Source organism: Naegleria lovaniensis (genome assembly GCF_003324165.1).
Source record: "Naegleria lovaniensis strain ATCC 30569 chromosome Unknown tig007, whole genome shotgun sequence".
NCBI classification, from domain to species: Eukaryota; Heterolobosea; class Eutetramitea; order Acrasida; family Naegleriidae; genus Naegleria; species Naegleria lovaniensis.
The window spans coordinates 219,308-238,947 of NW_025407829.1; the positions used below are offsets into that span (position 1 = coordinate 219,308).

The 19,640-nt window shown below is 36.5% G+C and overlaps 12 protein-coding genes across 12 annotated transcripts; 7 read left to right on the forward strand and 5 right to left on the reverse strand.

Annotated features, from left to right (window-relative positions):
• Positions 1 to 345: 345 nt before the first annotated feature.
• Positions 346 to 864, forward strand: C9374_013929 (uncharacterized protein; the record flags this gene model as incomplete). The annotated part of the gene is made up of 1 exon (XM_044689860.1): positions 346 to 864. One exon carries the CDS (start codon positions 346 to 348, stop codon positions 862 to 864), a length of 519 nt encoding a protein of 172 aa, XP_044553361.1.
• Positions 865 to 975: 111 nt separating this feature from the next.
• C9374_013930 (uncharacterized protein) lies at positions 976 to 2,064 on the reverse strand (the record flags this gene model as incomplete). Its single annotated transcript, XM_044689861.1, has 1 exon — positions 976 to 2,064. One exon carries the CDS (start codon positions 2,062 to 2,064, stop codon positions 976 to 978), a length of 1,089 nt encoding a protein of 362 aa, XP_044553362.1.
• Positions 2,065 to 2,205: 141 nt separating this feature from the next.
• Positions 2,206 to 2,661, forward strand: C9374_013931 (uncharacterized protein; the record flags this gene model as incomplete). Its single annotated transcript, XM_044689862.1, has 2 exons — positions 2,206 to 2,502; positions 2,584 to 2,661. The coding sequence occupies 2 exons, from the start codon at positions 2,206 to 2,208 to the stop codon at positions 2,659 to 2,661; spliced, it is 375 nt and encodes a 124-aa protein (XP_044553363.1).
• A 102-nt stretch (positions 2,662 to 2,763) lies between these two features.
• C9374_013932 (uncharacterized protein) lies at positions 2,764 to 3,633 on the reverse strand (the record flags this gene model as incomplete). Its single annotated transcript, XM_044689863.1, has 1 exon — positions 2,764 to 3,633. The coding sequence occupies one exon, from the start codon at positions 3,631 to 3,633 to the stop codon at positions 2,764 to 2,766; it is 870 nt and encodes a 289-aa protein (XP_044553364.1).
• A 934-nt stretch (positions 3,634 to 4,567) lies between these two features.
• C9374_013933 (uncharacterized protein) lies at positions 4,568 to 5,497 on the forward strand (the record flags this gene model as incomplete). Its single annotated transcript, XM_044689864.1, has 1 exon — positions 4,568 to 5,497. One exon carries the CDS (start codon positions 4,568 to 4,570, stop codon positions 5,495 to 5,497), a length of 930 nt encoding a protein of 309 aa, XP_044553365.1.
• Positions 5,498 to 5,532: 35 nt separating this feature from the next.
• Positions 5,533 to 6,396, forward strand: C9374_013934 (uncharacterized protein; the record flags this gene model as incomplete). Its single annotated transcript, XM_044689865.1, has 1 exon — positions 5,533 to 6,396. One exon carries the CDS (start codon positions 5,533 to 5,535, stop codon positions 6,394 to 6,396), a length of 864 nt encoding a protein of 287 aa, XP_044553366.1.
• An 865-nt stretch (positions 6,397 to 7,261) lies between these two features.
• Positions 7,262 to 8,398, forward strand: C9374_013935 (uncharacterized protein; the record flags this gene model as incomplete). Its single annotated transcript, XM_044689866.1, has 1 exon — positions 7,262 to 8,398. One exon carries the CDS (start codon positions 7,262 to 7,264, stop codon positions 8,396 to 8,398), a length of 1,137 nt encoding a protein of 378 aa, XP_044553367.1.
• Positions 8,399 to 8,472: 74 nt separating this feature from the next.
• C9374_013936 (uncharacterized protein) lies at positions 8,473 to 9,321 on the forward strand (the record flags this gene model as incomplete). Its single annotated transcript, XM_044689867.1, has 3 exons — positions 8,473 to 8,727; positions 8,902 to 9,018; positions 9,070 to 9,321. 3 exons carry the CDS (start codon positions 8,473 to 8,475, stop codon positions 9,319 to 9,321), a joined length of 624 nt encoding a protein of 207 aa, XP_044553368.1.
• A 27-nt stretch (positions 9,322 to 9,348) lies between these two features.
• C9374_013937 (uncharacterized protein) lies at positions 9,349 to 11,100 on the reverse strand (the record flags this gene model as incomplete). Its single annotated transcript, XM_044689868.1, has 1 exon — positions 9,349 to 11,100. One exon carries the CDS (start codon positions 11,098 to 11,100, stop codon positions 9,349 to 9,351), a length of 1,752 nt encoding a protein of 583 aa, XP_044553369.1.
• A 65-nt stretch (positions 11,101 to 11,165) lies between these two features.
• C9374_013938 (uncharacterized protein) lies at positions 11,166 to 15,352 on the reverse strand (the record flags this gene model as incomplete). Its single annotated transcript, XM_044689870.1, has 4 exons — positions 11,166 to 11,635; positions 11,797 to 12,312; positions 12,437 to 14,780; positions 14,840 to 15,352. The coding sequence occupies 4 exons, from the start codon at positions 15,350 to 15,352 to the stop codon at positions 11,166 to 11,168; spliced, it is 3,843 nt and encodes a 1,280-aa protein (XP_044553370.1).
• Positions 15,353 to 15,916: 564 nt separating this feature from the next.
• Positions 15,917 to 17,417, reverse strand: C9374_013939 (uncharacterized protein; the record flags this gene model as incomplete). The annotated part of the gene is made up of 4 exons (XM_044689871.1): positions 15,917 to 16,043; positions 16,088 to 16,770; positions 16,821 to 17,143; positions 17,249 to 17,417. The coding sequence occupies 4 exons, from the start codon at positions 17,415 to 17,417 to the stop codon at positions 15,917 to 15,919; spliced, it is 1,302 nt and encodes a 433-aa protein (XP_044553371.1).
• A 327-nt stretch (positions 17,418 to 17,744) lies between these two features.
• Positions 17,745 to 19,583, forward strand: C9374_013940 (uncharacterized protein; the record flags this gene model as incomplete). The annotated part of the gene is made up of 5 exons (XM_044689872.1): positions 17,745 to 18,129; positions 18,190 to 18,819; positions 18,873 to 19,004; positions 19,057 to 19,203; positions 19,273 to 19,583. 5 exons carry the CDS (start codon positions 17,745 to 17,747, stop codon positions 19,581 to 19,583), a joined length of 1,605 nt encoding a protein of 534 aa, XP_044553372.1.
• Between the last annotated feature and the right edge of the window lie 57 nt (positions 19,584 to 19,640).

Below are 19,640 nucleotides of genomic sequence, written 5' to 3' on the forward strand. Positions count from 1 at the left end.
ATTTGTGTCCGGAAACAAAATGGAACAAACTCCCAAGTGGAAACTTTTTAGAAATAACAACCAGGTAAACTCAGAGGCAAGAATCGAATCCAACTGGAATTTCATCATCAAGAAAAAACACGAACAACACCTGTGAATTGACTCAATTATTCGTCCCGAATTCGTAGGTATCTCAATTTTGTTTGTTTGGTACCAACAGATTTTTACATGATGACAATTACAAATGTTTCCATACATCCTTTTGGTTTTGCCATCATCAGAGAGTTTTCATTGATCATCATCATCATTAAATTATTTAAAACCCAATTTTATTGTCCTCTGAATCATCATCATCAAGCCTAGAAAATGTCCAACTATCAAACCACATCAGCCACTCCATTCAAACAAGAACAACCTACCACAGAACAAAACCCAAACATGACCTCTCCACCACCCACCAGTGCTACTCCTTACGTTCAACCACCACAATCCCAACCAATTTATTACTCGAACAATATGGGAGTTCCTCAACAACAACCCATGTATCAAGGTCAACAACCTTTCTATAATGCTCAACCAGTGATTTATACACAACCCTCTACAGTACCAACCTCTCATTATAATAACAACACAACAACAGTTACATCTGCTTCAACAACCTTGTTGGGTACACCGTTGGAATTGGAAGATGAAAAGAATGCTAAATTATACTTGATTATTGGTCTCTTTTTAGGTATTATGTGGTTGATTTGTTTTGTGAGATATAGAAGATCCTCGAGTGCCCGTGCTAGAAGTTATGCCAATGTTTCCGGAGCATTGTTTTTCTTACAATTTTTCTTGAGTATTGCATTTGCTGTTTCATTATCCATTGCAATTACTGTGTAAACGTGTTTTCAGTAATGAAAATTCTTGATTTTTGTAAACCATTTTATTATGTGTGTTCATCATTCTTAGACATGGATCAAGTCATGCAACCTTAATGGAAACCAATTTGTTTTATTTGTAAACTTTGACACTGTCATCTTGACAAACAAAGAGTTCACCAGTTTCCTCATTCAAGCACAAACTATCTGGAAGAAACACGTTTTCACCAAACTCCTTAATAATTGTTCCGTCTGTGGGTTGAAAAATTTGAATTTCGTTAAACTCATCGTTACAAGAAATAAGTGTCTTGGACACTTTGTCGTATGTTAATCCTTGAGAGTAAATGTCGTCATTCTCAACAAGAAGCCGTTCGAAAGTCCATTGATTTTTGTCATCCTTTCGAAATATCTCAATGCTTGACAACATGCTAACGAATAATTCGTTGCCGTTTTCAGTAAAAGTTAGTCCGTAGGGACTTTCAAGATTTGTGATGGTTCTAACGGTTTGTCCTGTGGACGATCGTAATATAAGAATACTTCCGTCAGTATGTTTTTCATTACACACAAACAATAAATTCTCCTCAAAACAAAGACGATCTTTCCAAAGAGCCATTCCTCTTGGCTCTTCCAACTTTTCCGATTTCCATATAAAATCACACGACTCTTTGTTGATGGTTTGATCTACAAGTCTCTTCAAATCATATTTAAAAACGCAATTATGGCCATAACAATCAAAAAACAAAGCATCATTGTTATTTCCATCGAAATTTTCCTCAATGTTCATATACAATAGTTCACAGTCAGGTATTGAGAAAGTAGTTATGAATTTTTTGGTATATAAATCAAAAACATGAATATCTCCTGAACTAATGAGAATGAGTCCGTGTGTATATGAAATCTTAACATCACAAGTAGACTCCAAGGAGATGTTACTTGTTGCGCATGAAAATGTATAAGCAAGATCAAACTGCATGGAGAACGGTTTAATTTTCCTCTCCTTTCTTCTCATGCCCTGAGTAAATTTTTTGCATAAATAATTTAGAAATTCGGTATCGGAGTCATGAATCGAAGAATTGTAATTCAAATCAAATAATTTCAACACAACAATTTCATCTTGTTGCGTCTCGTACAGTGAGATTCCAGAGGTTGTTGGTTGTAATTTTCGTATTTTTCGTTCTTCTTCATGATGGAAATACTTTCCCTCATATTCAGTTCTTTTCATTTTTTTTGTAATCACAATTATTACACACTCAACCCTGTTTTTGAATATTTTATTACTTTTAATTCAAAGCACTTGAATTACAATCCCAAAAACATTCCTACCTTTAATTTATCGCTATGGTTTTTTTCGATTTGTAAAAAAATGGTTTGGCAAACACTCTTGCAACATCCTGCAAATTTCTACTTTAGACTCGGAGCTCTCAATGCTGCCATTGCAGTGTGTACAGGTGCCTTTGGAGGACATGGATTGAAACGTTTTGCTACTCCTGAAAAGATTGATGTATGGAAGACTGCTGTTCAATATCATTTAATTCATAGCTTGGCTTTATTGGCAGTAAGCCAACTCAAGACTCGTCATCATCTTGTTGGTGGTTTGTTTACTGCCGGGATTGTTTTATTTAGTGGTAGTTTGTATGCATTGGTACTCACTGACCACAAGGTAGGGATATTCATGATCTTTTTATCAAAATTCTAAAATATTATTTCGAAATTATTTTTAAATAATTGCGATGTTGAATAGAAATTGGGAGCAATCACCCCTATTGGAGGATTTTCATTTATCTTTGGATGGCTCGCAATGGCTGCCATTGGTTTGTAAAAAGTCACACATTGGGACTACAATTTTATGGAGATGTTTAGGTTATTAATAATTATTGGAACACTGTAACAGTAAATATTTTGCTTAATTATTAACATCTCCTTACTTCTTATCAAATTCTAAAATAATCACTTCTCTATTTTCGAGACTTGATATTGGAATTGTTTTGTGTGTTGGTTGCTCTGCTCCAACAATGGAACGAGCATGGTTGAGATTCAACGATAAAGCTAAATAATTGACGCACTCTCTTATGAATGTAAAATGAGAAAAAATTACAATGGTGTCACTGGTGATTAGGTCAGTATGTAAACGTGCTGTAAATCGCTTCACTCTTTCCATAAAATGCTCCCAAGGCTCAAAATGTACGGTTTGCTGAGGGTTATCCTTGCTTTGATACCACCATTTTCCTTTGCTTTCAATGAGCTTCAAATCGAAATGAGATAAAATACTTTTCATCTTTTCGTTAGCAATTAATTCACTATAGGTGCTTCCAACATCACATGAAGATTCCTCAAGCTCTGTGCAATCAGGATCAATTTCAATAATTTGTGAAATGTTATTCTCATCCAATGATGTTTTTTCTTCATTAACCAGCAGCACTTGATGTGTGTTTAATACATGAAAACACGTTTGGATACATCTCGTCAATGGACTGGAAATAATTTTTACAGAATATTGGTTTTCCGTCGAAGGTGGGCATTCCTTGTGCAAATCATTCGATGACGCACTCTTCAAAGCACTTCCAAATAATTTTCGCAAATATTCATTATAAACTTGAACTTGAGAAAGTCCTAATTCCGACAGTTCGGAATCAATGACCCACGGATCATTCGGAGGACAATTTTCCTCACTCTCCACATACAATTCATTGAAAACTGATCTTCCATGTCTGATAAATATTATTCGCTTTTTGGTGGATGTTGATGAAGAGTAATGGCCAGCGTCATCATTTTCAGAGGAATGCTCGGCCATTTTTTTGTATTGAATTTTGTTGCATGCTGTTGTGTTAGGTCCATATGATGCAGGTGATGGAGTAATTACTGATATATTTGTACTCGATGATTTCCATAATCACAAATGTAAAGTTCGCCAGTCAAGTCATTCAAACAAATTCCATCAGGTAAAGATCCTTGTCATGACCAAACACTTGACATAAAGTACCATCTTCTGTATAAACTTGTATAGTATCAGCACCACCAATACATACCAATAAGCGTTTGGATGTATTATCAAAAAAGATACCTCTGGGTCTATGATTTCGAAATGATATTTACCACGGTCCATTTCTCCTGTTCAAAGGAATACCTTAGTATCAAAATGTTTTGTAAACAATTTTGGCTAATAAATACCAATCCTTCATTTGCTAACATCAATCCCAAAAGGATGCATGACTGATATAATCACACAAGAACTATTCTATCACATATTACTTGAGTCTTTTTCCAAACAGCAATTCCAACTGGGTGATTACAATGGCTAGTTCCCCATAGATGGGGCATCTCCATTTGTTCCATTGAGTTGGTAAATAAATCTTTCGGGATCATATTTACAGACGTATTGTATTCCATCTATTGTAATTGCAACAAATAAAGCGTCTCTATTACATCCATGATAATCTTGCTCAATTTATAACGTAGAGGGATAATAAATGTGAGTCGAGAATTGTACTCTATTACTTCCATTGTCAGTAATGATAATACAATTCAATTTCCTATTAATTTTAACATCCAATGGATTCAAAATTGACAGAAAGAATGAGGACAAGTAAATATGAATCAAAAGCCTTTTCTTTTAATTTTGAATGTGTTGGACATTGATGAAATATTGTTTTCCGATGATTCATCCACTTCTTTCAAATTCAACAACGTTAAGATTACTTGTGAATTCATTTTTTTGTTTGTAAAAAATGTCAACCACCAATTACAAAGAAATGGGTGATCATCAAAAATATCATCAGACCTTGGAATTCATTACGAAATCATTATCGGTTGAATCTCCGAGTGGTGATACTAGAGTATGTCCATTTTGTTTACAAAACACGTGTGTGGATCAATTATCGGAACATGTTGCGTATTGTATGAGCATTTGGAACAGCTTGTTTTCGAATGATTCGGATTTGTTTGTGGAGGAGAATCAGTCTGAAAATTCAGAAAAAAAGAGGAAATTATTTTCTCTTGATGCAGCTGATGCAATGTCATTGAATCCGACAAAAAAGAAAAAGAATTATCAAAACAAAATGAGACCTCATCCTTTATTGGAAGAGCTTGGGGATGATATGATACGACATTTTTTGTCATTTATGGAAAACAAGTTTTTAATTGGAGTGTGTATGAGAGTTTCAAAGCATTGGTTGGAAATTATTCGAACTATTCCCATTGAATTTACACTTGATATCAAAGAACAGTTGTCTTCTGTTCTACAAATTGTCTCAAACCCAAGCGGTCTATGTTTGACAAAACTCGAGTTGCCATTTGAATACAGCAATTTGTGCTGCATCCCAATGACCAACAATAAGAACTTGGATAGACTTCAAACTTTTATTCTGCATGAACTGCAGTCTAAATATTTCGTCAATTCACTAATTGAAAGTTCCTACATGGGTAATTTACGTGAACTCACTCTCAAGCATTGCCAACACTTTGGCAACGACATTTTAGCAGCTCTTTGTACTAGTACCTATTTACAAAGCCTCACCTCTCTAACAATAGAGTCAGGAAATATAACTGCGGATGGTTTATCTGTACTCAAAAGCAATCCCCCAATCATGAGAAATTTAACAACATTAGGGTTAAATTTCAACCCGTGTAGAGATAGAGGAGCAAGTGTTCATCATTAAGCAACCTTCGATGTTTATGCTTGGACGGTGTCGAAATGAAAGACGAAGGAGCAATCAGCATTAGTACAAGCCCATATTTTCTGAACGTTACTGAATTACATTTATGCTACAATGCTTTGACAGATGCAGCAATTACGGCCATCTGTGAAAGTCGACAATTGACAAATATTCAAACATTGAAACTAGGATGTTCACTTTCACATACAAAGAATGTGGTTTCCGTTCTTTCCTCAAGTCAAAACATGAAAAATCTGAAAGCTCTTAACATATCCAATGTTGATATTTACAACATTGATGATCTTGCCCAAAGTGATATCATGAACAATTTGACAGAAATAGACTTGTCTGACTGTGCGATGAACGATGAAGATGTCGTTTCAATTTCAAAAAGTGTTGTCATGAAAAATTTGAGAACTCTGGTCCTGGATTTTAATGTTATTACCTATCACGGTGTACATTCCCTCTCCACTAGTCCTAACCTCATCAACTTGACCAAGTTACATTTGGCAAACAATTCACTTGGGGATGACGGTGCTAAAGCTATTGCAGGAGGTTTCTCAATGCTAACATATTTAGACCTCTCCGGTTGTGATATAGGAAATGAGGGACTCAAATCAATTTCCAATAGTACAACGCTAACTAAGCTGAGGACTCTTAATTTAAACTTTTCTAAAGTTATTCAGGAGTGGAAGGTGATTGGTAATTCGAATAATCTATCAAAGCTCAACCGACTATACTTGGCCAATAACGACACCCTTACAATTAGAAATGTTGTATCGATTGTTAAGCACATGAAGCGTTTAGTTGAATTGAACGTACAAAGATGCAACTCCCCGTTTAGCGATGAAACCATGCAAGTATTGTGTGAAATGTTTCCAGCATGCGATTTGAGTTGGTAATTTTTGAAAAAGGCGTTTGGTCCAATTTTCAAGATTAATAGAATTTCTGCTGACAACATGTATTTTCTCTTATTGATTAGAGAGCGAGAAGGTACGACTAGGCACCTCCTCACGTACCAAAAATTCTGAAGGAAGGCAGCGACGCTTGGTCACTGACTGCACTTGGGACAGCTCACAGAGTGCAAGGTGAGCGTCGACCAAGCGGGATACCGAATTCATGATCTCAGTACTCCCCTTCAAGGTAAGTATGCTCTTTGCAAAATGTATTCAACATGTATTTTGAGGCTCGGAATGATCTTGAAAAAATATTAAGAAATTATGGGAGATGAAAGATAATGCTCGTCATTCGAATTCGTTGAAGGTGAAGTGAGTGGGTACTCAACACCGAAACATAAGGTAATAAGGCTCAAGTGATGAATTCATTGCATTTCGTTGAAGCATGTATGAATGAATTCGGAGCTTACTACAGAATTTCTACTTTAACCTATCTTTATCTTTTAACCTACCAACTACGATGAAAAAGCAAATGCACACCTTCCAAAAGTTGAGAAACAATGCAACCATTTTAATGTTCAACAAGAGTTCTTTGTTTCAATGTTGTGAAATCCAAGATGTTGCCATAATCACTTCAAAAACATATGGAACAGAAACGAACATTCAATTTTTCGCGAATTATCTGGGCCTTAAAACACTTTTTGAACGAATGATTTGTGATTGAACCTTTCCCTTTCCAAGCCAAGCTAGTAATACCTCGTCATTTCACACATACACTTCACACGACCCTTTAAAGATCCATTCGTTGTGGTGCGTACACACAGTTCTCCATCTCAAAAAAAACAAACTCTATTGATTCATCCTTATTGCAATGTTGGCTTCACAACAACTTGACACTTGGATCCTTTCCACAAGTGATCACGGGAACAAACATTCCAAGATCAAAACATTCGCCATTCCAGTATTCGTATTGATATATGCATGTTTCTATCTTGCAGCAAGTTCCATGAATGTCCATGCTCAATGGACAGAACCAGTGGCTCCACAGGATTTGCTCCATTCCTACGTTCCACCCAATGTGTATCAAATGGTTTTCAATGATGAGTTCAATGGACCTTCTTTGAATCGAACCAAATGGAAAACTCGTTACATTTACAATGGAGGTACTTTGGATTATCTCAATGATGAAATTCAAAGATATCGTGACAACAACAATCATGTGTTCGAAAATGGTTGTTTGAAATTAGTGGCACGTCATGTCAACAATTCTCGAGTCGAGTCTGGAATGATCCGTTCGGTGTATGAAACACGTTATGGTTACTATGAAGCAAGAATCAAAATGCCATGGGCTCGTGGCGTGTGGCCAGCGTTTTGGTTGAATTCAGGTTACAGTGAAAGAGGAAATCTTTCATGGCCACCAGAAATTGACATTTTTGAATTTGTGGTCAATGGTGTCGATGACAATCCTGGACCCATGCTCAACATGTTACATTACGGTGTAATTACTCGTCCAAGTACTCCTTCTCAACTCTTGTATAAGAATTCTCGTTTCGATTCTGTTTGGAATAATTTTTATGCATCTGCCGACTTGTCAAAAGTTTGGACCACCTATGGACTCGAATGGAACCCTTCCAATGTCAGTGTCTATGTCAATTCTACTCGAATCTACACTAGAACGTATTCATGGGTATATCCAAGTGATTTGACGTTGGCAGGTCCAGCACATGTCTTGTTGAATTTGGCAATTGGTGGAAGTTGGGCTGGAAAATATGGTGTGAATTATACAGCCTTTCCTCAAGCATTGGAGATTGATTGGGTGAGAGTGTATAAACCAGTGGAGAACGAGGGAGGTCAAAATAATGGAAATGTGGGACCAATGCCAAATGTCAGCACATCTCAAAAAGTTGTCCATTCAAGAGTCAATGCAGCAATGACACAGACAATGTTGCTGTTGCAAATGATGATGATATTAATCATTGTTCTAGCTGTCCTTACAGTATTCCATTAAAGAGAACAATGAATGTTGTGTTAAATAATGTTATTATGTGAACACAACAAGAATTAAAAAAATTACAAAAAATCATGGGCATTACAAATCCAAGATTTGTCAACGATAATTTATCTCTTTCCGAAGAGAAAGACATTGAACATGCATTCACATGTATTTTCAACAATGATTTGGAAGGATTACAACAAATTCTTCAGAATTTATCGGATGCGTCTTTGGTGAATGAAACATTTAGGAGTGAAACGTTATTGTATCGAGCAACGTCGGTCGGGAATTTGGAAATGGTCCAATTGTTATTGAAAGAAAAAGATATTCAAGTTGACAAACGAGTATGTGTGTGATTCTAGATTGGAATTTTTTATTGGTTGTTGTGAATCATCAATTCCAAACAGATGGTATGTTACAAATATCTGTAAGATCACCCGTTTTTCTAGTGACCTTATCTTTCAAGAAATTTATTGTAAGTTTTACACACTTCCACACCTAAATTGAAAATACAAAAGAATGTGAACGAAACGCCCTTATCAAGAGCTGTTATTTTGCAGAATGTAGAAATAGCAAAACTATTGCTGCAACATGGTGCAGACGCAAATGTGATAGGGACACTTCCATTCAACTCGGTAAGTGTTGGGATATTTCGCTTGGTCTACATGGAATGCATTCGCTTCCAGAACGATGAGTGTTTGTCATGCCTAGGTAGTGCAATTCATTACAACAATAGAGAACTTTTTGATTTGTTGGTTTCGTATGGAGCGAATTATGAGAACGAGAACGGCGTTGAAGAATTTATGCTTAAACAAGATATTTCTAGAAAATATTTAAAAGGTCTTTATAACTCCAAAAGAATTGTCAAAACATTGTTCTCTTCGCGTACATTAAGCGAATTATTTCCTGCAGATGTTCAAGTATGTCACTCGCTGTGAATGTTTAGAAAAATAATTAACAATAATTTACTCCACAAATTGTAAATAAAATCTCAGGTTATTCCACTGATCATCCACCTTCTTCTCATCGAGAAGAGTGGATTGGCAAAACCATGTTTGATAATCGAGAAGAATTTTAAAATTGACTGATTTTGGATCTTCAAACCTCAACCGTGAGCATTCCACCTTCACTGATTGGCCATTGAACGAGTCGAGTGAAGTATGTGAGGACATCTTTCTCTTCTTTCTGTTCGCCGGACCATCCTCTGTATCAGAGTCGTCATCGTCATCACTTTGAACATGAACTTTAAATCGTTGATCAATGGGTTCTAATCTTCCAGATAAAATTGATCCCTTGAAAATGATTCCTTGCTTGCATCTATAGTTCACGCTATTCAGTAATACTGTAAATTCTACTTGTTGATCATTAAGGAAAGAATAGAGAGAGGTTACCTTGGCTTCAAATGGAAATTTAAGACATGTAGTCGCGTACCGTACCAACGTTGGTAAGTCGTTGATACTTCCCGTACCAGGAGGACATAAACTAGTAATTCTCTCGTTAATCTCATCAATTTCTAGTGATTTAGCAACGTCAAGCTTCTTATTGATTTTCTGTGGCGGATTTCCTCCTTGAGATTCATATCTATTTACCACAGTCACAAGTTCAGGATCCTCGCTACTCTTCAGTCGTTGTGTCATGTTACTTAGTAAATTTGTAATTTCATTAATTTTTGGAATTTTAGCTTCGCATTTAGTTTTCAACATCTGAACATCTTGTGATTCGTAGAGGGCCTTGGTTTCATTTACAAGAATACATCTTTGTCTATATTTACGATGATCGTCTAATAATCGTCCAATTACGCTCTTTTTCTTCATGCCATATAGATCAGCCGCATGAACATAGAATCCGGTTCTACGCAAATCTGTTACAGTTGTCTTTTTCTTTTTCTTATCAGCTCCCACATAAAGAGGTTCCACAATTACAACTACCCCGAAATATTGGTTAAACGTTACTACATGTTTTACGATAACATTTTCTCGTATTGAATGTATTAATGGATTTCTCCATTGGGCCACAAAAGGATATTTAACTCCATGTGCCACGTAATATTTCATTCGCTCCTGTTCTTCGGAAATCGGCAATCCAGACAAAATTTCATCCAATCGTTGCTCATTGGTAACGTCTTCTTGTGCCAATGTTGGAAATTCGGTTGGGTCTTGTTTATCGTCGTCGTACACTTCATAAACCTCTTGTTCTTCTTCGGAAGGTTCTTCAGAGGGAGGTAGTACCCGATGACCAAATGACACTGGAGATGAAAGGAGTTGTGATGAGGCTGGTGAAGTCAACCCTAATAGCGGTTGTGGAATACCATTTGGAAGAGGCATCTGTGGAATGGTTGGAAGAGGAACGTATGGATGCATACCAAGTGGTGTGAGAGACATACCAAGAAGCGGATGAAGAAAAGCACCAGAGGCAGCTGATGGAATTAGGTGAGATGCGGCTGAAGATGTTGGGGCCTGGGGAAGATGTCCATTGTTTGTTGTAGTCGGAACGCCTAACATCAGGTGATGATGATTGGTGGATGGAGCCGATGATAACGGGTTGTTAATCAATGCTCCATTAACGGCTGTTGAAATATGTATAGAAGATCCTCCAACACTGCTACTGGATGAAGCACCGATGGTCTGATGATGATCAAAATCGTCCGTAAAGCCTAAATGTTGTGCCATCGCTTCTTCCTCGACGGCACCCAACAACAGGTCATCCTCGTCTTGCATTTTTAATTGCGAAAAAAATTGCCAAGTTTTTAATGAATCTAGATATTCAAACTACGAGTTACATGTTACTCTTCTTTTGCTCCCTCAGCAGTAGTAGTGCTGGCATTAACAAGGTCAGAAAGCTTTTGTTTTGTGTCTTCATAAATACTGTCATCTTTTCCGAGAGATTGATCCCGCAAGTATCTAATCACTCTTCTCTTAATTGCAACATCCAAGCTATCCCCAACTTCGTTAAAAGCTCCGTACACACTCGTCAACACAGAAGGTGAACATGAAATTCCTTCTCCTATTGGTTGTTTGTCGAATAATTCAATAATTTTCTCCTTTGAAACATCTTTATCCTTGATGAGCTCAAAGATGAACTCAAAATCCTCGGAACTAGCTGTCAAATTTAAATGGCCAAGCTTGAGTTCATTAAACAGCATGAGGGCATTCTCAACATCATTATGATCATTTACCAGCTTGGAAATAAACTCAAGAAGCGTTTTCTTGTCAAGAGGTTGGCCAAGTTTAGTTGGGCCAGAGTTCTTAATTACTAAATGTTAAATATTATTCCGTTGTGATTGTTTCATTAGAATTGTTTTGGATGATGATTAAGAGAATAATTTGAAATTAATTTTAAAATAAAAGATTGAAAGCATGAAAACATCCAATTCAGATGAGTATTTGCCAATCAAGGAATTAAATGAAACTTACGTTCGATGGATGTTTGTGGATGGTTTTCGTCATACTTTTCCATGGCTTCAAGAATGGCATGAGTGCTTGCTGGAGTAAACTTTATCCTTCTCAAACACAAGGTTCTCCAATAACGCATTGTATAATTGAAATCAGAAGCGCTTTGTACTGTGGAAAGCATTTCAATGAATTGTTTGGCAGAAACTCTCTTTTTGGTATTCTTCAATTCAAGAATATTCTTCTGGTACAATTCTTCGGTTGCAGTGGTTGGCTTCCATGCAAAATTTTGACTACGTTCAACAGTTGAGCGATAGGCTGCTTGGGCCTTTTCAGAAAGTTTAGATACTTTCTTCTCTTGTTGAAGCTTCTTTTGATAGTGAAGTTTACCTCTAATGTAGAGATGTTTAGGACCGAACCGCTTTTGTGTGTTGTTATTTATGTACTCATTGAGAAGAAATTGTTCTTGTTGGAGAGAATGTTGTTGTACTACCGAAATGGCCAGCACAGAAGGAAGAGCCGAGTGATGATAAAGAGAAGCTGATGATTTTATGGACGAGGAAGAGAGAGCAACTTTTTCATTTTTTAAAACTCTTTACAATCCCTTGTTTCGGGGTTTTTTGAAATAAAATTATTTGAGAACAGTTTATTTGTTAGCACTCACTACCAGGAAAGGACACTCTATTTTGCAGGCATGTAATTTCCAATAACTGCTCCTTTGTGAGGTATTTCAATATTTGATTTCGGTATCTCAACAGAATATCTTTCCATTTGTTGGCACAAAAGTTCAAGCATTCTTTTTGAAGGTAAGTATAGTCGTATCGAATGGAGACTTCTTGAGGTTTGGAGAAGAAATGAGTGAATGAGCCAAAATCATGGCCTTGCTGATTGGAAAAGGTATTGTAGTTGGGTCTGTTAATGACAGCAGCAATAACTTCCATAATATTGTCCACAGAAAGACCTCTTGCAACAAAATCCATACAAACTTCAAACAGCTTTGCCTGTTCTGGCATCTTCATTGCTTCCCATATCAACATCAGACTAAGGGCGTTCTTGGTGGTAATGCAAATTTTTCCCGTGTAAAAGAAATGGATGAGAGACCTACATAGAAGAAAATCATCATATGTGATTTCTTCTGGAGACTTCCATCCTGAAAACACTTGAGAGAAGTCCATTTCTTTGATGGTGGCTGCTTGAAATCCATACTTCTTCATGCTAAAGAAGCTACATCTACATTCTAAAATTGACTTGTGGCAGTAAATGATAAAACCTCTTGAGCGATCGAGTACCACTTGTAAATCACTGCTTTCCTCGTCATCGAAAAGCTCGGCAACAATTTCAGGAATGGTAGATGGAGGGTCAAGCTCCCCAAGAGATTTTGTCTTCAACAGAGTAGGATTGGAAAGTTTTGCAATTTCAACCAAAATGTTCTGTTTCAAATAGCTGCTGTTTTTGATTTTGTTAAACGTGTTCTCTACAATAAATTGTTTGCAGAAGCTGAGAGCGTGATGCCAATAGGAATAAAGTGGAAATTCATCCTTTGGATATTTGTTGTTCAATATGTATTGGATGGTATCATAAACATTTTCTTCGTTGGTCTGAATGATCGCTTCATTTAGTACCATGGTGGAAAGGTATTCATCGATGACATTATTTGTTGTCATCCATTCTAATAAATCAATGAGAGTTTCAATATTGGTGGTAACGCTAGAAAAGTTATTAAAGTAGATCCAATCTACTAGACAATTAAGGCTCTCACGAGATTTTGGAGCTTTTGACTTATCATAGTGCAGTAATTCAGGTCTTCGCTTTGCAAGAAAGTAATGTGGAATTTTAACGGAATAATCTTTGGCAGCTGTGAACACTTGAACATCCCATAAATGATTTGAAGATCTCAACTTGATCAAATCGTCTACTAATTGCTCATCATCCTCTACGATTGAGCGTAGAGGTTGAGTGAATAGAATCGTGTGAGAATGCCCGCAACAAATTCCCACAATTTCCTTGTCGAACAAATCTTTGCATTCAATTTCTTGACATATGTAGTTATTGAGGCCTATTCCAAATTGATTTGAGGATGAACGACCAAAACCAAATATTCGGTTCCTCTTTGTTACTACTATGCAATGATTATATCCACAATCTATCATTGAGAATTGGTCATTAGAAGCAAGGTGCGTCATCAGAGGTACCTCAGAAAACACAGAACAGTAAGCCTTATTCATCGAGAGAATGTTCTGATCATTAATTCCAGCATAATAGAGTGCTTTGTGAGTCATTATGAAGGACCCATTATTGTTGCACTTAATGTCAATAATGTCGTCACAATGGTCAAATTCAACAGGCGTTAATCTGTTTCTATTTCTTGTGGATCCGACAGCGGTTTGGCCGTAATAGGAGCATCCAGTCGACAACAGCAGCTTTTTACAAGTATTAATATGCTTCAATAGAACAAATGTATGATTCAAGCCACATTCTACCTTTTCAATTTCATAATCTTGAATGGATACAGCTTTGTCAATGGGAACCTTGACAAATTTTGGATAGAATGTGGTAGATTCATATTCTTCCAAATTGGTAGCCCTACTTTCTTTTCTGTCTTCAAACCCAGGAGATTTTGAATTGATTGGTGCATTGAGATTACCCGTCTTGATTGAGGCATTCCCTAAACCAATTTGAGTACATCCAATTTGTCCAAAAGTGTCATCTCCTACAGCATACAATTCATTGTCGGTGGTGAGAAGGAAAAAGTGTTTGCCACCTCCATTTGAAACCCACTTAATGGTCTTTTCAAAGTAGAGCTCTTTGAGAAGGCTTTTTGTTGCGGTTTCTGAGCTTTGTTGATTTCGCTTGTCATTGGCAAAGTAAAGCACCATTTCATTCCCTCTCACTGCATATAATTTACCATTAGAAAGAAGCACAAACAAGGAATGTCTACAAGCTACAAGTTGGCTTATGGAGTTATCAGTTTCAGAATATACAGGAATTTTGTGAAGCGTCTGAACGGCCTAATACCAAAAAATTGAGTAAAATTGAACAATGAAATCGACATTGACCAAATACCAACCTCTTTCAGAATATGTCCACAAAGAAATATTTCCTTATAATTATGAAATACAACACCTTCACTAAATGGTGTTGGTACAAAAACGATATTTCTAGAGGCTTGTGAGAATGGGTGAGATTTGTTTGTTTGCAATGCATTGCTACCTGGTAGTGGTGGTGGTGGTGAAACTTTTGGACTTTCCAAACGACTGGGCTTAGATATTTTGCTTGTATTCGGACTGCTTGGTGACGAGGATGTGGTCTGATCACTCACGACAGGGGATGAATTACTTGTTGTTGAATAGTTAGTGGTTGTTGAAGTTGTTGTAGTATTAAATTCGTTAGTGGTTGGTGTTTGTTGTTGTTGCGTTACAGGAGTTGATGTTCTATTGGATTGTGTTCCCGATGATGCAAAGTAGAGGTCCCAAAGTGATGTCTTTGTGAGAGGTTGATTGGCAGAAATGGTTGATGTAAACTCAACACCAGTTCCTCCACAAATAAACATCTCCGTTTCTTGATCATAGGTTATATTCATCTTGATCTTTGGTAAGAACAATAAAATTCAAATAATCATAGTCAGTTGCACAAGTCGCATACGAAAACAACCTGAAATCAAACTTACTCTTCAAACGATCCTATTGTACAAGAGTTAGTAAATGTGTGTGAGCAACAATGAATACTCTTCAGATTTTGGTGGTTAAGATACCTACAAATAGTTTCCGAGAACACGTTTTTTTGATGATGGGATCTCTTTCGGCCTCTCTTCAAACAATCAGCTATTTTTACGGAGAGCTGTGTGAGGATTATTTGTTGTGCAGCTGTGTGACTCGTGTGAATGATTGGTTGCAACACCGCATGTGACCATAGAATCACTTGGAGACGGCTGTTGCAACAAATGTTTGTATGTGTAACGTGTTTTTGGCTATTGTACTGTTATGAACAAATCACATTTGGTCGATTTGGTATTTAGTTAATTTTGAAAATTGGAGTGGATCTTATTACTTTGGGGGTATGTAATCAATAAAGGTGAGAATATATTAAAGGAGGAAATATTAAGGTAATTGTTCATTCAAGACTAATATTACGGAATAATTCATGATTATTTTGTATATTTTCTGAGTTGTTCTAAACTCTTTTCTGCTGCTAGAATTGTCTCCTCTTTTTTGCAAAAGCAGAATCTAGCAAAATCTTTTACCATGTGTTTATCTTCATTGGAGTAGAAGGCGCTAATTGAATGTTAGAACAAAAAGTATGTACAGGAGAGACTTACCTTGGTGGAATTGCTGCCAATTTTACGTCGCTCTGTGGAAGCCATTTGCAAAACTGAACATCCTTAGCATCCTGACTGTTGGGATCATATGGGAATTGTACATTGGAAACATCTGTCAACAAGAAATATCCACCTTCTGCCATCAATGGCTTCACATTAGAAGAGATGAGCATCTTTGAGAGCATGTCACGTCTCTCCAAAAGTCTGCTTCTAATAACGGAGAAGTAATCATTATCGATAGCATGATGAATGCATTCCGCAGTGGCTCTTTGGAGTGGAGTGCTAATGCAAAACTTGATATATTGATTCACTAAATAGCATGATCTAATTATTTGCTTTGGACCTAATATCCACCCAATTTTCCATCCAGTCACTGAAAATGTTTTACCAACAGAGCTTATAGTTAATGTTCTCTCGAACATTCCGTCAATGTTTGAAATTCTGTCACAAAATTGTCTGTTGAATGTCAAAAATTCATAAACTTCATCGCTGATGACAAAAAGATTCTTGTGAGAGAGAACAATTTTTGAAATGTCCTCCAACTCTTTCACATCAAAAACTTTACCAGTTGGATTGTGAGGAGTATTCAAAATTATTGCCTTAGTTTTTTTTGTGATCTTGGAGCGTAATTCATCCATGTCTAATTTCCATTCTTGAGCGCTTCTCACATCCTCATTAATGTACTGAATTCGAACCGGTATTGTTAAAAATGTTTGATAAATGTCAAACATACCTTTTCTGGTGGTCTTAAAGGAATGTACACGGGTTTTGCTCCAGATAGTTCAACAGCTGATTTGTAGGCGTCATAAAATGGCTCAATGATGATGACTTCATCACCTGGGTTGACTAATGATTGAATTGCAATATAGAGCGCATCGCTTGCACCGTTTGTGATGAGAATTTCCTCTGGAGAAAAGTTACCATATTTAAATCCAGAAAGGGAGCTATCATTATAAAGTCTTTGTAATGCTTGAACAAGAACAGGATCTCCGTGAGCTTTCGCATATTGATGAACAGGTTGGGAGGCTTGATTGGTGAAAGCTTGCAGAACAAAATCTTTGTTAAATTCGTTCATCAACCCATTCGAATATATTTGTCAAATAAATTAATTTCATCATGTGATGATTTCCGTGATTTCTCTAATTGTTTCAAAAAACTTACCATCAACTTTCCAATCAGGAAAGCCTTGACCTAGGTTAACAGCATTATTAGCAACAGCCAAAGGTGTGTACGTAGACCAAATTGTCTCTTCTAAGAGAGAAGCTCTCTTGGAAACTTTGAGAGAATTCGAAGCAGCTGCACGGGTGACGGACTTTGCGGCTTTTTTCATTTTTTTCGTCATTAAAAAATTCTCTCGAGACCTAATTCTCCTTGCCAGCAGATCTCACGTATTGGAAAGGCTTTTTATCTACATTCCATCTCTGTAGCGGTGTGGAGGTCTCAAAGACGATTTATCTAAAGCCATTCCGAAGATAAATTCACATTTTTGAAAAATTCTGTGAGAACAATAATTTCATTAGTTCATGATAGGGTTGGGATCTATTGAATCTAACAAAATTAATATCATCAATCCAATTAATAATATTACAATTTTGGAGAGCCACAAAATTTACTGTAATTCATAATTTAATTTATTGCAAAATTATAATACCATAGAATGGGAAATTCATACGTTTCCGGAAAATCTACAACGAGTCAAGGTTTCTACAGACAGCACGAACCAAACTATGCGCCGACGTTTGACAGTCATTCTATGATTTTTGAGCCCAGTAATGCATATATGAACTGGCCCATCACTTCCGATCCAGAATGTGAACATGATGGAACTGTGTTTTTAACGCTCGGAAACTACCAATATGGTCAACTACTTCACAAAAGACCAAGAGACATCGTTCAAAATATGCCAAACGACATATGCATGGAGACGCTTTGCCATCCACTAATACAATCCAATGGCGTTCGATGCTCAAATCAAAACATCAGAATGATCGAGTGTGGAATTGCACAAACATTTCTAGTTACAATTGACAATTTAGTATACGGTATGTTGTTAAAACAAATTTAAATCCAATATTGATAGCTTATTTTCTTCCATACCAAAGTATCTGGAAACAGCTTCTTTGGACAGTTAGGATTAAATCATGCCAAAACTGTCTATGAGCCTGTAAGGCTAAATTTTGCTTTTGATTCACAGATTATAGAAGTCAGCTGTGGACAATTTCACACTCTTTTTCTCACAGCCAAAGGCTCAGTGTACGTTTGTGGGTATAATTATTATTCACAATTATCAATTTCAGAAACCTGGATGATGGAACCTACACTCGTGAAAGATTTAGATACTATTCATCACGTGTATTCTGGACAAAGATTTACCTTATTTCAAACCCATGATGGAACAATTCTACTGAATGGAGATATTGAAGAAACAAACCTTCCTGTAAATAGAAAACCTGTTTTTGTACAAGATCCAACAGATCCTATTCGACGAGTTGCATGTGGTGACTGTCATTTTATTATTTTGACTCAACTTGGAAGAGTTTATGTTTTTGGGAGAAACTATTCTGGAGCTCTTGGATTAGGTCATACAGAAGATGTATTTGATGTCACAGAGCTTTCATACAAGGACATTGTAAAGTCAGATACCATAATTGTGGATGTTCAATGTGGTGACTCTCATACCATGTTTAGAACAAGAGATGGCATGATCTACGGATGTGGATATAATACGAAAGGTATTTATTTCATTGATATTGGTGTTAATTGGATATAACCTTTAATATGATAGGTCAACTGGGCATTCCTCATTCTGAAAAAGAAAATTTTGTCGCAACAATTACAGACCTCAAAATTCAGGAACATACAGGTCACAGAATCACCGATGTAAGATGTGGTCGGGAATGTACCGTATTTCTCACTGGTAAGTACTTTTTGTAACTCCATCTTTGATAACAATTTATCACAATTTACAGACAAGAATGAAATTTTCATTAGTGGACAATTATGGAGAGATCAATGCTTTCAACAAAAGCCAACAAAATTTCATCATCCAATATTTGAAAAGAAGAATATTTGTAGTATGGCTGTTGGTGGCTATCACGTGATTATTTACTTGGAAGGTGAGTTTCATTGTAAAATAATTAGCGATCGATTCACTGACACAATTTTATGGTCATTATTACACTTAGATAAATTTATTAAGGACTATTCTATAGAATTTGAAGACGAGAATAATACAACTTGTCAAATCAAACTCTCCAATATTACGAGCATTGAATCATTTATAGATGGCATTGAAAAGCATGCAAAATTAGAGAAAAAGAGTCGAAAGCAAGTCTTCTACTTGGTATGGAATACGAACTTTAATCGATTTGAATTCATTTGCAACATTCGAACAATTCCATCACAATGCTTTGTCAAGCGAATGATAGGTACTCTCTCAGAAGTTGTTTCTCGAATTGAACCAAGCTACCATGTCGATTCATTTGTTGGAATGTAATCTGTGCTCCACAGCTCTCCAAAAAGCTGATGTGCATCTCTCTTCCAATTTTATTTG